Raw genomic sequence first — 17,560 nt, forward strand, 5'->3', positions numbered from 1 at the left:
ATACACACTAAACTTATTAATTTAATTAATTCATAAAAGTTTTAGGGGACCTGTTTTTATTGTCCCCATACCGTCAGAGGTCCCCATGACACACACACACACACACACGACTGCCGCTGCTAGCACAATACTGCCGCCGTGTGGCGTCTCCACGCTATCACACGCTGCACTACGTGACCCCACACAGAGGCTGCGCACACACGGAGGCCTGGCGCCATCTTGTGGCGTTGGTTCATTGACGCTCCGGTCGTTGGAGTTTGTGAGTGTCTGCCTCGAGGTCAAACGTTGGAGAAACGTTTATTCAATGTAATAAAAAGTATGATATTCAAAAGTAACGCCTGTTTTAAAAACAGTAAAAAGAAAAAAGCCTCGCGCAGTGGAGAGGCTGTTGCACCACGCGCGAGCGACTGTAGGGGTCAGTGACGTCAAAACCAAACCAAACTTTTTTATATTTAACTTTAAGATGGAAAATGAAGGAAAATATTTCATAGTAAATTATTATTGATAATATTATTTTCAAGTGTGATGGTCTTGAAGCATTCTTCACTGTTGAATGAATATTTAGTGATGAGAAGTGAGCTCAGCTCACCAAGAAGAGCCGGATCTTCATTTTGTTTAGTGCTGTTTTGACTTATGATTTATATGTGTTCACATATATCACTTAAACTATTCAATACATTCTTTGTACTGACATATTCAAAAGTACAAATTACAATTGTTTTCATTGCATTTACAAACCCTTGTAACTCTCTGAAACCACCCAATCAATGCACTGACCTTTCTGTAGAACCACTCTGCTAAAAAACAGATAGAAACACCCATTAAACACTTAAGCATAGCAATGAAATAAAAAAGGACAGCTTGGACATTCATGCATGCATGGAATGCCTGTAGAAAAACGTCTCACAGACAGGAGCCGGCTCCTACCGTTCACTTTAAAGGCTCTTTGAATCGGCTTGTATCACTAATGTGGATAATATGAAAGACCTTTGTGACCCCAGGACTCATGTTGGAGAGTGTTTGGCTGAAGTTGGTGACATGATTTAGACTTTTGAATGCAGAGCTCTGCTGTCTGGGACATGTGTTGAGGATATTGAAGCGTGTTTAGTAAATAGAAGCAGACACACTACAGGTTTACAGTTTCACTCTATAAATAGACTCAGCCTCTCGGAAGATTCTTGTTTTCTTTTTTATATATATATATTTTATTTCAGTCTTATTGGAATATAGCTTTGGTAATGGCATATGAAGGGTTACATTTGAGGTTCAAAAAAGAAAAAAGACATTTTTTTCAAACAGCGCACCACATACTTCTCTATGACATTATTGATCATTATTATTATTGATTGATTTTTTGTCAGGGTATTTCAGGGCTGTTAGAATAAATTAAAAAGTCCATATGTGACAATGAGTCAACACAAACACTGATTTAAATTGTATTCTTTGTAAGTAACTTAATAATGATGATAAAGGAAACACTGTCTTCATGACTCATGGCATTAGGCTTAACAGCAGAAAGCAGTCAGACAAACTGGGCTGATAAAGTGTTTATTAGAAGTTGTCATTACAGTGTGGAAATATCCATATTCTGGATTTCTTTTTAAAACTGTTTATTTCTCTTTGTTTTACAGCTGTGACATTTGTCTTCATCAACCACAAGCGTGAACAAAAAGCAGTTTTTAAAAGCCAAAAGTCTATTCAGGTCTCAGCTGAGAGTGTGAGGAGGAAGTTTTTGAGAAAGAGTTTGTTTCAACACCCCACATCCGTCGGGATAGTGTAGGTAGAAGAGGTCAATGAGACGTCTGTTCTATTCTCTCAACAGCCCTTTACCAAGTGTGTCTGTTCATTATGTAACTCTTATTATGTAAAACTTCCTGGAGCTTTAAACTCAGAGGAAATATGATTATTATCTGAGTGGACGTCATTGAAATGATCACATCTACAGTTCCTCGTTAGGCTTCAAAATCAAGCCATTTATGCAGCAGTTACATCCAGGCTTCACAAGTCTGAACTTCGTTTGCCCTTCCTAAGCACCGCCCCTTTTTGGTCTGTGCTCCAATAAGAGTTGAGCGAGCCTCATCAATTTTCCAATTCCAATTTTTTATGAATTTTTTTTCAACTTTCCTATACTCATAAGCCAACTAGCACATGACACATGAGCCTAGCATGTAGCATATCTACATACAGGAAATTAGAAAGTCAACTGAGGCCTGCTCGACTGTGATTGGAGAACCCGAGCAAAAAGGGGCGGTGCTCAGGAAGAGTCAATTTGTTAAATACAATTAGTTAAAAAAAATAATTTCATCAATTTTCAACATTTGAAATATTCTCGCCATTCATCAGAAAATAAGACATCTCTAAAGTTACAACTTGACTGGATCAAAGCAGTTTAAAAATAAACTTTTTATCAACTTAAACTTAAAGCCACCTGGTTAGTCGTGATGAAGTGTTAATCAAATGAAGTAGCAATCGACAGTGGGATCAAAGTGAACCACAAAGTGACAATAAATAGAAAACATAATTAAAAAAAACCTTCACTCTAACAGAGCACGACAACAACAGTTCACCCTTATCGTCGTGTCATCTAGATATCCATTTGTGCGCGAACATCCCATCCTGTCCATCAAAGTCTCTGCAGTTGCTGCCATGGTTACCTTGGCTCTGGAATGCCATCCTTCCAGTCAGTGCAGCTGGTCGCACGTGATGAAAATCACAGCAATGCCGGAGGAGCCGGGCTGAAACTCCACCAGGACCACTGTGAGCCCTGATGAGAACGTCCACACCCACTCCACAGATGGAGCTGGCACAGAAACACAACCTGCCGGCGAGGTCCCAAGAGTTCATTACCTTCACACAGCGGCTGACCTCCATTCCCTTTTTAACACACAGGTTATTAATGGCACCCAGCTGCATTGGGAAATGGCCAGTCATTTCTCAATGTTCACATATAAATAGGTGGCTGATGTTGGCACGTGTTACCTCTTTGGTAAAAAAAAAAAAGAAAAGAAAGATGAACCAACATATTTCTTTAAAAACAATCAGACAAACTTCATCATCCAGGTGCAGAGTTTGTAGGCAAGCTGCTACTTTGTGTATCGTCCCAGACTAGACGTGGCGGTCAGTGGTTTCTTCTGGCCTTTGGAGAATTGGCGCAAAACAAAGTCAAAGTTTGCCGTTGTGGACATAGCGTAGAAGACATTTGCTTTGTCGGGTATGAGCAGCTCTGAAAACAGAAAGAGAAAAACAAAGTGTCAGAAAGGTGTGTGTGTTTTCTTTCTCTTTTTCTTTCGATAGCAGCAGTCACACTCTGTCCTCACCTCTTCCCTGGGAGATGACCTGTGTCAGGGTGAAGTCCCTCCAGTTCATGTGCTCGAGGTGATGCTTCTCCAGAGCTCTTTGGATCACCTGTGCAGTTTTGTCCTGACTGGTCAGCTGTGAAAGAAAGAAACATAAACACTATTATTAGAACACACTTTTAATGACAGCGGAAGTTTTTGCTTCCAACTGCAACACAGATAAACTCACCAGGATGCTTTTGTACATGTTGCCGTTGTTGCGGCCCAGATCCACGCTCACCCTCACTATGCAGGAGTCGGCCACCTGTCGGTTATACACCGGGAGGGAGGTCATGGACACGGAGCGCTTGTGGTGGGAGGACACGGCGGGCTTTGGCCGAGCACCGCTGCAGGACGTGGCTGGAGGACAGGGGTCCGTCTGGCAGTCAGAGGAGGAGCTGGAAGGAGTCAAGGAGTCTGGAGAAGAGGCCGCGGAGGAGCAGGGTGAGGATGAGGATGATGAGGACGAGGAGGAAGAGAAGGCATCGGACACATTGTTGCAGGAGCTGTGAAAGGACTGCAGAGGAGAAGAGAGGATACTGATGAAACTCCGCTGATTGAGGGTTAGTTTCGAGGATCTTTGTGAAGGAGATTATGCGAGTTTCATTCAGTGTATTTGAGCTCTTATTAGAAATGCTCGGGGGGGGGTTGTTTGACTTCTTAAAACAGGGCGATTGTGCTCAGCACAACATCCACTATTTACACTTCACAAACAGAGGCCTGAGACAAAGGCACGGTGTGACAAAGCTTCCAACAAAGACATCACTGTTAACATGACTGAGGACAAAGGACAGACAGAAAACAAGAGACAAGGAGGCAGAAACACACACAAACACACAAACAGCTTGTTCACCTGCAGTCTGATGGAACAGGCTGTGTTTGGGGAGGAGAGATCCTCCATCTCAGATCCACTGGATCCAGAAGATGTAACGCTGATCTGGTCAGCTGGGAGTTTTTTAGATACATCGCTCACTGTCAGGAGACTGAGGACAAAAAAACAAACATAGATTCCATTTATGTTGTGGCAGAAACTGGGTCAGCAAATGCTGTTTGTCCCACTGCCATATCCAGTCTTTAAGTGTTTTATGTGGAGGTCTGTGTGCACAGTAAAATGTATATGTACTGTGTATGTTTGAATATTCAAACAACACCAACAGCGTGATACTCACGAGGAAAGTTTCTTGGTTAGTGTGCGGTGGCTCCAGGGAGTTGGCGAGCACAGGTCCTCCGGAGGCTCCAGCTGCCTCGACAGTTCATAACTGCAACAAAAACAGAAATGAGTAAAAGAAACAAAAAAAACACTAATCCTAAAACAGACAGTTTCCACTTTATCTGAATAGTTTTGTGAAATGTTAAAACAAATCAGTTCCATTCCAGCAATAGAAAGTTAATTTTAATAAATCAGCTCTGAACACAAGAGTCTGATTCTGATGGACAGAGAGGGCCCATGTACTGTCAGAGCAGCCAAAATGTGCCATGGTACCACGTCAAGTAACTAACTCTAATACATGGTGGGAATTCAGGTGGAAGGTAATAATAAGATTCTTTAGGACACCAGTGATCATATGGGACCCATGATCACTGGGTCCCATATGAATAATGCTGGAGAAGATGTGGGACACAAATTGGTTACTTGGATACTTTGAACATGCCCTAAACTGATTTTTTTTTTAGGTTTTTGAGGCACTTGGAAAAGTATTTCAGAAGAAATTTATAAAAGATCCTAACATGGTAATGCTGGGACTAATACCAAATGACATAATTGGAAGAGGAAAAAGGTGACTGATTGCAGCTCTTAAATGTATATAGAGATATATAAGATAAGATATATTTGTTAACAGATGGAGACCTGCCATGACAATACTAATGCAGTAAAAGTCGTATTATTATTACTCAAACTGAAATAAAAAAGGTACAACCTGGCTGAGCTGAATGATTATATCAGTGTGATAATGTCCCTTCTGCAGTACAAACACAGAGGAAACTGATTCAAATATCTTGTTAAGTTTCATTTTGGATACATACACAGCATTGTGCATGTTTATAGTAATCATATTTTTTTTATTTTGTTTTGTTTCAGAAGGCTAACTGAATAGAATGATGTAAAGTCTGATGACTTTGTGATATATTTTTATAACATGCCATACTAATGGGTTGAGCATATTGATAATTCATTATATGAATTATATGCTATCAATATATGCTGGTACAAATTTTCTCTCATGTCTGCATGTTTTTCTTCACCATCAAGAGTTCCATAGTAACATGTCAATGAGGAGGAGGAGATTCTCACTGTAACCAAGAGAGGAACTCAAGTCTGGACCAAGAGGACCCAGAACCTCCACAGATAAAAGAGGAACAGGAGGAACCCTCCACTAATCAGAAAGCAGCAATCAGTGAGAGCAGCTCGAACTGAAGCTGGAGTCTGAGACCTTTATGTTGACTCCTAATGAGGAAAGTGACCACACTGAACCAGAACCAGAACCAGAACCAGAGAGAACTCTCATGTAGCTGAGAGCCAAGAGCAGAACAGATGTGAGCATAAAGACTCTGGATCAGTGTCAACACCAAAGGAAAGATGTTGCATAAGCACTGACATTTTGGAAGGCGCATGAGGTCACATACAGGTGAGCCTCACCTGACTGCAAGATGGTTTGTTACACTGAACCATCTGAAAAGTCATTGACACTGTTTGTAAATGGGCACGCACTTGCCAAAAAATCATGGCAGATGACTGGATGAGCCATCCATTTCCAGACCTCGACCAATCAGGTCAATGAACCACATTACATAATCAAACTCCTCCCACAGTCAGCTGAGAGGACAGTGAAAACATGTTTTCATTGTCGATGTTTGCTTCTTCCTTCAGTGAAAAATTACTCCCCAGTTATGTAACTGATGCTAGCAGCATCTATGCTAACCTCTTTAGCGGTTGCCATTGTCACCTCACATGATCAAGTCTTAAACACGCTCACAGCTCATGCTGTAGCTGCCAGCAGTTCCTCGTAGCTCGTTTCATGTGAGCGTGGCTGTCTAACGAGGTGACATTCTCATCGTTTGTGTTCAAAACACACAAGAACTGTGAAAAGTGAAGAGGCACATGATTGCAGCACTTAAGAGAAAAGTTTGTCTCAAATCTACTTTTTTTTATCTTAGTTTTTTAGTTTTAGATAAAAATACCTGGATTAACATTTCTGAAATACAGTTATTTACAAGTATCAAAATCAAGGCAGCTGTTTTTAAGTAGATCCATAAATTCTATTTGACTATTATAAAGATGCAGAAAACTTCTCAAGATAAAAATAATAATCCAACTGTCCTAAATGTAAAGGAAGGAACATTTGTGTATCTGTTTTGGTGATGCAATGTGCTGTGAAGTTTCTGGTTCATTAGATTCATAGAATTTGACTTGAACCCGTGCATCTGTGTATGAAATGGCATGCCCGATGTTCAATCAGATCTGTAAAAACTGCAGAGTACTAATCACTAGAAGACATTTTACCAAGAAATACAAGCATACTGTTATTTTAGAAGAGCCTTTTAAACAGGTGATGCACAGTGAATGTTCCTCTGTCTCTGAGCCTTTGTGGATCATGTTAATGCCATTTACTGTATTTTTGTTTTTCTTTCTTCTTTTTCCTCTTCTGTACAGGTGCAAGGGCATGTACAGGGTGCATACAAGTGTATATTTAAGTGTATATATTATATTGTATGTCCTTGTTTGTGTGTTTTTTCTTAGCTTGTCATTTTTTCTTCATATCAATATTATTATCAATTTAAAAGGCTCCAACAGTGACAGATTTACACTCAGTATGACATTATGATCTATGAATACAATATGTTGTTTTTGATGTGTGCATACAGCACCTAACATCATGTTTCAGTGGAAAATTATGCGAGCAACACACCTTTATTTGTCCACACGGAGCATGAACTCTTTAACAACAGAAGAAGAATTTTTACAACTCATATTTCAGATTATGTAACTAAACTTTTATGGAGCTCCCAGCTGGCTTTGTGACACAAGGTGTTATGTAAAGGGGTAAATAAAACACTTTCTTTGGCTCACCTCTTTTGGTCAGTGAGCAGCTTGTGTCCCTGCAGCCATGCAGAGATTCTGGGATGATGGGGCAGGTTGTACTGGGAACAGGAGGCCTGCAGCACACGGATCTGTGACAGAACCTCAAACTCCTGTCAGGGAGAGAGAGACATGTCAGTGGGTGAATAGTGACAGAGACTGCAGGATGATGTCCTGCAACAGTCCATGTCTCTTTAGAGATATGTCACTGTAAGCAAATGTCTTCCAGCCTTCAGCATGTCAGTCCCGGTCAGTTTACTTTGACAATGCAAATACACTGTACACACCCAATAACACACAGGCCTGCACTGTGCTAACAGAAAGTTTTGAGGACAGCTTTGTATTTTCTGTGAAAACAAAGAGGAACAACTCACCCTCCTCCTCTTCTCAAAGTTTATGAGCCCACCCTGTCAAAAAACAGACTCTTAGTACACTTACTTATTTATTACATAGATCATCAAGAAATGAACAGAAACACTGCAGTAGCACTTTATTCTGACATCCATAAATAGCATATAAAAAAGATGAATGATCTATAGCACATTGTAATGGAGTTATAAACATAGATACAAACCATTAAAACATGTATTAAATCGGTAATACTGCCTGTGAATCATCCATAACCGGGATATAAGGAGACGAATCACTGACAACATAACACAGTTCACAATCATGAATATGTCTCCATATTTTACATGGGCAGAAATATTGCGTCTTTATTTCCAGACTTGAATGAAGTACTTATTTATTATTGACAAGTGAGGAAACTCAAAGGCCATGAGATGTGACTGAAAGCTCTGGGAGAATCTACAGTGAGGGACTTAAACTATTCTCAAGGTCAAGAATGGACCTTCTTTAAACACACATTTGTACATGATCATATAATATCCAGTTACAGATGATTACTAAAGACTCGATACCTTAAACATACATTTGATTTATGAAAAATATAATTTCTACCAAACTGAGATGAATTTGGATTTGTAGATTTTTTTGTGGAGACAGTCAAGCAGACCGGTAAAGCCACAGTTGGCCTTGGCTAAATCTAATTGAAATAAAACATCTTATGAAGTTTTTTCTCTAGCTGAATGAAAAATTTGGTTTGTTTGCTATCATACACAACTAAATGAGCCAGTAACTAATCAATGATGACTGAATTAAACAACTAAAATCAACTAAATCAGATTTCTGTCAGAGAATTACAGAAAAAATCTATTTGAAGTAACAAAAGTTAAAGCTTGTTAGTCAGAATGAGCCCTGTCTGGGAACGTTAATGTTACATTAGAGTATCTTTATCATGGCATGACTTTTAAAAAAACGATCACGTTTTGTTTGCAAAATATGAATCTAAAAATTAACTATTGACAGAATTTCATAGAGTACAGAGTGCCTTTAAAATGTGCAGCAGAAGGATGAAAGTTCAAAGTTCTCGTTCATGACCCACATCATGAGATATTTTGCTGAACAGCATATACTTTATGATTGGCTGTCAAACATGTACCTCCACGGTGTCTGGCAGAGCAGTGTCCAGCATGGTGAGGACGGTCAGATAGGTGCCCAGGTAAGGAACCACTCCACTGGAGGTACTCTGCAGAGAGACAGGTGACATGACAGCAGGGTTACAGCAGCAGGTCCTCGTGTCACTGTATCTGCCTATTTGTGTCTTTTGAATACAGCTGGTGTTGTTTTTTTTCATTGAATGGGTTGATATCGGACGACATTTCACACAAGGCCGTTAGCAGCACTGTGGGTTCATGTTACGGCCCAAGAGAATGTGCATATGACTCATAAAAGACCCCGGCCTGGTCTATTATTACTGTCCTATAATCCTGGTGATCTGAGGCCATTTGAAACTCACCAACCACAGCTAAAGATAGGTTTGAGTCACTGCCATGACAGAGATCCTCCTCCACCCACACTGAGAGAAATCAGCTCTCTTGTGGCTTTTAGAGTTCTATGAGATTTTGCATGCGTCTTTTTGAAACTAAACCCGGCCTCAGGCAACGTGAATCCAAGACAATATCACATGAAAAACGATCACATTTGGCAACATTCCTACTGTGACACAGGCTGAAGCAGACCTCAGTGATATACAACGCTGGGCTTTATCTCACGTCTTCAAAACATCTCAATCTTTTTTTCCTCCTGAGGTCTGACTCACCATCTGTCTGGAGATCGGACACCGCTTGGATATCTTTGGAGAAATGTTATCCACTGTCGCCTGCCCTCCGTCCTGTCAAAGTAGGTCATACAGAGCTATATTCAGATGGCGGTTATAGACATACATCGGCACATTACGGAGACTAAGTGATTAAAAACATTTACTTTGCATGCATGTTTGTCCGTGTGCATAAATACACACAAGCAAAAACGAGAAGGCTGTAAGCACACTGTAATCTGGCTTATGAAGTAAATTCTTCCATACTGAATTTATTACACATTAACTTGGATATCCTGTTTAATAATTATCTTGTGAAAGGCCACTTCGAAGCCCTTTTGTTTTTGTCTGCAATATCAGGCCAAATGACAGGGATTAGACTCCATGTAAATGTATGAGCGAGTGTGTTTACACAGTCAAAAGCTCTCTCAGTAAAAAGGCCGTGCCTGAACACGGTCAGAGTGAAAAAGAGGAGAACAAAAGTGAGACATTTCAAATGACTTCCCACTGAATGTTATTGTGAAGCAAAAAAAACACAAGTTCAAGTTGCTGGTTGTTGTGTGCTGATCTGTGATCTCTTGACATTAGAGTCTTTTCACTGTAACTAGACACAAGCCTCCTTTGACGCAATTGCCTAAAGGAGACGACTACAAAGGAAAAAAGGAACATAATGTGCTCGAGGACACTAGTTTCACATTAACACTCTGTTAAACATTTCTGTAAATATTAACGAAAATATTCATCTTTTTAATGATTAAGGGACAAAGAGTGCTGAGGGGGACAATCGTTTCCAAACATGTTTTCAACATGTGAAACTTTCTTTGTCCCGTGTTCTCCTACAGTTCAGATCCCTGAAGGTCCTCCCTCCATCTCTAATGGACTGCAGTGACTGAATGTATGGAACAGCTGCAGTGGTAAACATTAACCCTTAGATGTAGAAGTAGGTCAAAAACTACATTTCCTATGGAACTTTTGTCAGCCATAAACAATATTCACCGTGTAGCACATCTCATCTATCATCTGCACCACCACTCACCTAACAAAATGAGACTATTTTACTAGTATGTATGAATGTAGATTGTATTGTATTATCTATATTTTGACCTCACATAAAGACTGATATCACTTAACTGAGGCTGTTGTCCATGAGATTTACACACTGATTACAATTATATGACAAATTATTATGTAATAACTACTAATGGCATAACCCAATTACTCTACTTTATAGCTTGTTAACTAACATTAACCCACTGTACATGTAGATGAAATGTTGCCAACGTGCATAACCATGTTAGCTTAGCTTGCTTAGTAGCTAAGTAGCATAACAGGGAGAAAGATTATCTACAATAAATGACTTTATAGCTAACAAAGCTGAAAATGATAACATGAAATGTACTTCTGTGGAATATAAATTATTTTATAAAAATTTGTATTATAATATATGTTATTTTTTGACCCACCTATAACAGGGTGTAGGTTCCAGTGACAGATAGATCTTTACAGGTTAACAATGTAAAGTAGGAAATCTTCTCACCTCCACCAGGAGCTCCCTGTTGGTCAGAACACAGTTCTCATCAGGGAAGGTTTCCCAGAGGTTGTCAAACATGGCCATGCTATCCCTGCAGAAAGACAAGAGACAATATGCAGTCAATATAAAGACATGTCTATTAACTACTATATACAATAGTGTTCAAATGTTGCATTTGCCTTTCTGTGAGCAGCTGTTTATAAAGAGAACAGTTAAAGAGTTATCCTCGACATTATAACTGCTTACTGCAGTGTCCATGACCTGACAATGAATATAGGTCATCCAAAAGTGAGACATTTGATGACTTGCTCTGTCACCGACATAGAATTGCACATGATGAGGGTTCAGTGTCCTCATTATAGGACAATTATGTAGAAGACAATATAAACATAACCAGAGGACAAAAGTTATGTCCCTTGGCTGTAACCCAAGCCTACCTGCTAACAGCAGCCCAGGTCTTTCTCAGCCTGTACACTGCATTAGACTGAAGGGCCGACAGGATGGCCCTGAGAGAGGAGAAGTTCTTCAGCCGACGACAGTCCTGCAGATGAAACAATTTGAATTCAGAGGATTCACTTTATTTCAGATGAAATATTTCCACTCCCAATCCCTTATGCTGATGATGTTACTCCTTATACGAAAGATTAATGAAGCTCTCATGAAGTGTTTTTATAATACACTGACATGAACTGCCATTTTTTGACTGACCTGTGCTACTCTGATCCACTTCTCTATGATGCGGGCCCTTTGAGCTGGTGTTGTGGGAGGCCGTTGGAAGGAAATGGGGTCTGTTGGCTGGCAGAGCAGGGACATGATGACCTGGTTGGTAATGGCGTTAAACTGAGCAATGGTGGCACGGATGGTTGGAGACATGTTTTCCTTCTTGTCTCTTTGTGACCACACACAGCCCAGACACTGGTAAGGCACCACGTTGACAAACAGAGCCTGAAACGCCATGAAAACCAATCATCAGCGTTTAATCAGCAATGTAAGACAATAGAAATGTCTCAGTGTGGAGAGAAAACATGTTTCACGTACAGAGTCCATTCGGGTGAGCTGTTCAGCGATGGCAGCAGCCGAGAAATCCATGATGCCACTTTGATCCAGAGAGTTTTCCCATCCTGAATCCTCATCACCAGAACCCTCCTCGGCCTGCTCCATATCTGCCTGGGCAGGACTGACATTTGTCTCAGCTCCTGAGGAAACACACACAGTAAGAATCAAGAAAAAGTGAGCGTGGCTTTTTGGGGGAGATTTCACTTTGTTGACAGTGTGGTCTTGCGACTTTCTGTCATGTTATGTGGGGAAGGGTCACCTTCTTTCTGGAAGCTCTTGAGCAGCGCCTCAGTCTGCGCAGCCAATGAGCAGAAGTTGGGCTGGCTGCGCATGTTGTCGTGAACTGCAGAGCTGATCCTCAGGTGATCCAACAGCAGCCTGAGTGCCGTGTGCAGGGGAGGATCTCTAAAGTCCTCGCTGTATTCATCCAACCATGTCTGGACAAAGGCCAACAGAGGGCTGAGGAGGCAGTGAAAGAACTGTTATACTTTAACTATTTAAAAAGACACAGAGTGACAGACTAGAATAAAGGTAAAAAGGGTTCAAGCACAACGAACTGTAAATGTATCCACCTACCTCGTGTAGCATTCACTGTTGTCCAGATCTGCAACAGCATTGTCTCTACGGTGAAATAAAAACAGACTCTTCAGGCTGGGTTTTTTTTTTTGTATATTTTTAATTATTATTTATTCCTATCCTAAACCTGACCTCGATTCATGCCAACCACAGTCTAAAACCACTCTGTGCATAATTGTTGTTGTTGAAAGCCTCAAGATAATGAGCACCTGCTAGGTACTTATTATTACATCAAAGCTGGCAAGAGATGGTTGCTTTGTCAGGGAAACAATGTATATAAAGATCCTGACGCAACACGGTGACTTTGCATGTGCAACTACTCAAGCTGTTTTCCGTCTGTGGGACAGAAACCCAAACTGGAGAGAAACTGAGGCGGTGTGTGTGTGAATGGACATGTGAATGTGGATTTGAATGTGAATGAGGGGAAACTGCAGTGTGTCATTCAGCTAACCATTAATTGAATAAATCAACATTTTGGGAAATACATGCATCTAAAGAAGATACCACTCTCATGTCTGTATGCTAAATATAAAATATAAAATCTGCAGCTAATCAATCCAAATGTTTCTTGTTTGTTTAGTACGTACACAGATGCACACACAGTAAAACCAAAAAGCACATTCATCTGCCTTGTTAGCTTAGCTTAGTATAGTATAAAGACAAGAAAACAAGGGTAAGCCTTTTATTCTCACATTGTATGGATGAAAAATGAGATATAATGTATTAGTGAGCTTTACAGGTGTTGCCAAGCACCATGAGATCGAGTCAGGCTAGCTGATTCTACCTCTTTTCAGTGTTTGTGCTAAGCTAAGCTAACTGGCTGCTGGCCATAACTTCATATTTACTGGACAGACATGAGGGGTATCATTTTATTCATCACACCAGGTGCACAGTGGCACAATAAACAGTGACTGTACCTCTGGAAGAGCATCTCTATGAGCTCTGAGGTACCCATGAAGGTTCTGTACGTGGAGAGGAGGATCCTGCCATAGTCCTGCTCCTGGCAGCAGGGGTCAAGGAGGTGATTCACAAGCAGGTTGAGGGTAGCAGCCTTCAGGCGGCGCACCTTGCAGGTCCGGTACTGGACGAACGCACAGCATGGGTTCGTCTCAGTGGGATTGGAGGAGGGGACGGGCTCCCGGCGTAGAGTGATCCCATAAACTGCACCGTCCTCACACTCCTCACCCCATTCCTGCACTGGGTTCTGAGGATCGGAGAGATAGGAAATAATGTTATAGATTTACACCCACGTTAAGGGAGTGGTTACCATCCAATGTCCTGCTCGTGCCTTACAAATATGCAGGTACGGGTCAGATACACAAATATATATCTAGTTATGTTGTTGGTCACAACATTAGGGTCAGGCTGGGCAGTGAGCAGGTAAAAATAGCAGCGAGCTTCTATGGTCAAACAGCCAGGTGAGTCTACACACACACAAACAAGTGACACACCATCACCCAGACTCACAGATCCCATATGAACCACAACAACAGCAGATTATTTGCCGATACTCATAACCATAATTCCACGTCTACAGCAACTGCACAAACAGGTTAGTGTGTAATTATCAGCTGTCCATCCACCGTACATGCGGGCGGCAGCCCGTGCTTAGTCTTCAAATTCTACGATTTCCCAGCTAGACAGCAGCCTGAGAATTCTCAGAATTTTATAGGCTCACGTGAATGTTTATGGATAAATACGGATTATCAAAAGGTTAGGACATCAAAGCACAAACACTGCGTAAATGTCAGAGAGCTCACAGTTTCGATCACTGTCACTCATCCTCTGAGGACCAGTATAAAAAAAACCAAGCCATGGAGGACTGTGTGTTCAGCACTAAGTGTGGAGCTTTTGTTCAGACATACTGTTTTTTTCATGACACCTTTAGACGAGAGGTCAGACCTCGTTTGATCTCAGAGATCAATGTTGGAGCCATTCTCCTCCAGAACACTCAACAGCACTACAACAGGAGAACAGGCTTTATTCACTGTGAATACTGAGGGTCTCATTCAGGCTTTCAGAATATCTGAAGTACGAGCAACAGCTGCTGTGCATAATTTTAAAAAAGAGCCACTAAACAATGTGTTTTTTTTTACTGAACACCAGCTTCATTATGAGGTCGCTGCTCAAAAATCATGAGAACAAATCTGAAGTGGACTCTCTCTGAAATTTGTTTCCACATTTGTCTTTGCAGATTTCATAATTAAAATCTAATCCAAAGCACACACACACACACACACACACACACACACACACACACATCTACAATGGTTGCAACAAGATGTGTTCACACCTAAAGACCTCTTTTCCCTCTAGTAGAGGAACACTTTGGTGATTCAGTATCACAGGCTGAGATATCTTGTCTTTGTTTTTACTATGAGTGAAGCTCCAGATCTGCTCACTCCTACACTTCCCACAATGCAACTTTAACAGTATCTTTCATCACACGCCCCCCTGCCTGATAAAAGCACACATCCTTGGCCCCCTTTGTTGAGTAGCACTCCCCATATCAAAGTGAACCAAACTTCATGCATTCACTCGGTGGAGTGCTCCTTTAAATGTCTGGTGTGTTACATCATAAGAGCCAGGCTCAATAACATGTCTTCCATGACTGCTGTCTGATCCATCTGGATAAAATGGAAATGCTTACAGAGGCTCTGCACTGAAAGAAAGCTGACAGTCATGTGTGGAATGAGTTGATGATCTTAATTGCTCTGTACATTTGCATCTTATAGCTTCATGTCAGAATCCTGTTAGGTACAGCATGACACACAGCAAGCATTACTGTGTGTCATGCCTGTGCTCGTATAGGAATTTCAATGTAATTATCTGCCTGCATCATCTTATGTAAATGAACATTTACATGTCTTTACATAAAAGACAAATGGCGAGCTGCTTGTGTTTGCCATTGCTAACAAGTATCACACAAAGCCTTTGTCTCTGACAGAAACTAGGAGTGTTTGTCAGCGACACAGATGGTTAACTGTGCATTGTGTCCCACTGTTCAGTGTCAGCGACGGTGGTACTAAGCTCTGCTAACAGCCACATCGAAAATCAGGAGCAGTCATATTATCTTCTAGCCACAGAGGTAACAGATCTTCACAGCATTTGATATGAAATATGACAGGGGTGGACTTGATCTATTGCATCTTCAGGATTACATTTGAGTCTCAGATGAAAGAGGTTGACTGCTGTCAAATATTCTGTCTGCTGTTTGATGAAAAAGATTTCTGACCCAAACAGACAGAGTACAGTCCATGATTCATCTGTACACCCTGAACCAAAATCAAACATTTAAAAATCAGTTCCTTCCAGCAAACCCAGATCACAAATATCACTAAGAAGATGGAATATGTTTTTCATTCAGATGGATGGAGGAGTCAGCAAATGCCTTCAGAACAACATGAAGTCTTTCTAATAGAACCTTTTCCAGCATTTTCAGGTATTTTATTCCTTCAGAAAAGCTTAGCTGTAATGTCAATACAAACTGAGCCCAGACCAGTCTGTGGACTGCAGACTCCTTTAAGGTACACTAACTAACTATCATGTGGGGTAAATGTGATTTACATTTACATTTAAAGAACCAAACTAGACCTGCAGATCCTGCAGGGATCTGTCCACATACTGATGAGGACAGAATGTACTTCTGTACATCTGTGACATTGGACTCTAACTGGATCTATTCAGATAAATGACATCAGAAAAAATGAGCTGACTTGATTTTTGGATCATATCAAACATTTCTTACCATTGTTAACTCCCATTTTCCCATCTCGTCCGGTCACCTAAGGAGTGTTTTCCATCTTGACAGAAACTGTTGGACTGAAAATGAACTTCCACCTTCAGAGACAGATAGACAGTTTAAGGCTGCATCTTCATTTAATAAACGGCTTTTTAATTCTCTTCTTTTGGACTACATTAACGCGTTTGTATTACAGCTACAAAGACGGCTTTGACTTGAAAGTGTTCGCTACATTTTACGCATGTATAGAAATGTGGAGGTCTGCTTCCATGTGACGGTCTGTCTGTCTGTCTGTCTGTCTGTCTGTCTGTCTGTCTGTCTGTCTGTCTGTCTCAACTCCTCCGACGTCTATCCACCGGGACCCGCCGTCAGTCTCCTCCCTGCTCCTGACTGCCGTCTGAGGACTGTCCGACCCGAACCCAGCGGGCTTTATAGTGGGAGGCGACCTCCGCCGTGCGTGTAGGAGGAGTGAGAGGAGGTGTGTCCGCCTGTGTGCGTGTGTCTGTGTTTGTTGGTGTTTGTGTGGTTAGGGGGTGTCAGCACACTGTGTCAGTGACTGTCTGAAAGGTGAATAGTTTGGGAGACACACTACACACCTCATGTCTGTCTCTGCTCAGAGTAACATGAGAGGAGAGACACCACTTTGATATCTGTGCTGTCAATATGGACAAAACTAGCACAGGTCACAGAGGTGACGATTCCATTTTAAAATACAGTGTTCAGCATCCCCAAAGACTCTTAACAATACAATTAGATGGAAATACAAATCATTGTAAGTACACTGCCTGTCCCAAAAAGTCGCACACTTGATAAGCTTCTGCAATGTCACAACATTTATTTTTGTCCAGAGTTGCGTTCATTTCTCGCCAATATCTTATATTGATGATGATGAGTCGCACCACTGTGCAAAGTCTTCTCCAGCACATCTCAAAGATTCTCAGTGACTCTGTGGTGGCCAGTGCATTTGAGAAAAGGGCATCTCATACTCCCTGAAGCACACATTTACAATGTGAGCCTGATTAATACTGGCACTGTCATCTTGGAATATGTCCCTGCCATCAGGGGAGAAAAACTCCTGGTCATC

The 17,560-nt window shown here is 41.1% G+C and overlaps 1 protein-coding gene across 1 annotated transcript; it reads right to left on the reverse strand.

Annotated features, from left to right (window-relative positions):
• Nucleotides 1-1,532: 1,532 nt before the first annotated feature.
• LOC104930243 (ral guanine nucleotide dissociation stimulator-like 1) lies at nt 1,533-16,866 on the reverse strand. Its single transcript, XM_010744979.3, has 17 exons — nt 16,483-16,866; nt 13,652-13,938; nt 12,735-12,779; nt 12,418-12,617; nt 12,141-12,298; nt 11,811-12,047; nt 11,540-11,643; nt 11,109-11,193; nt 9,575-9,646; nt 8,915-9,001; nt 7,788-7,820; nt 7,405-7,526; nt 4,505-4,594; nt 4,189-4,318; nt 3,526-3,852; nt 3,318-3,432; nt 1,533-3,223 (listed from the first exon to the last, which is right to left on the reverse strand). Exons 1-17 carry the CDS (start codon nt 16,504-16,506, stop codon nt 3,084-3,086), a joined length of 2,256 nt encoding a protein of 751 aa, XP_010743281.2. The 5' UTR covers nt 16,507-16,866; the 3' UTR covers nt 1,533-3,083.
• Between the last annotated feature and the right edge of the window lie 694 nt (nt 16,867-17,560).

Source organism: Larimichthys crocea, chromosome XII (genome assembly GCF_000972845.2).
Source record: "Larimichthys crocea isolate SSNF chromosome XII, L_crocea_2.0, whole genome shotgun sequence".
Classification (NCBI taxonomy): domain Eukaryota; kingdom Metazoa; phylum Chordata; class Actinopteri; family Sciaenidae; genus Larimichthys; species Larimichthys crocea.

Excerpts from the sequence above, each read along its gene's own strand:
- LOC104930243 (XM_010744979.3), bottom strand. The coding sequence starts at position 16,506 with ATGGGAAAATGGGAGTTAACAATG. Across the intron at positions 12,048-12,140 it reads AGCTCACCCGAATGGACTCT|GCTCTGTTTGTCAACGTGGT; the intron begins GTACGTGAAACA and ends ATGGCGTTTCAG. Across the intron at positions 9,002-9,574 it reads GTCCGATCTCCAGACAGATG|AGTACCTCCAGTGGAGTGGT; the intron begins GTGAGTCAGACC and ends GTCTCTCTGCAG.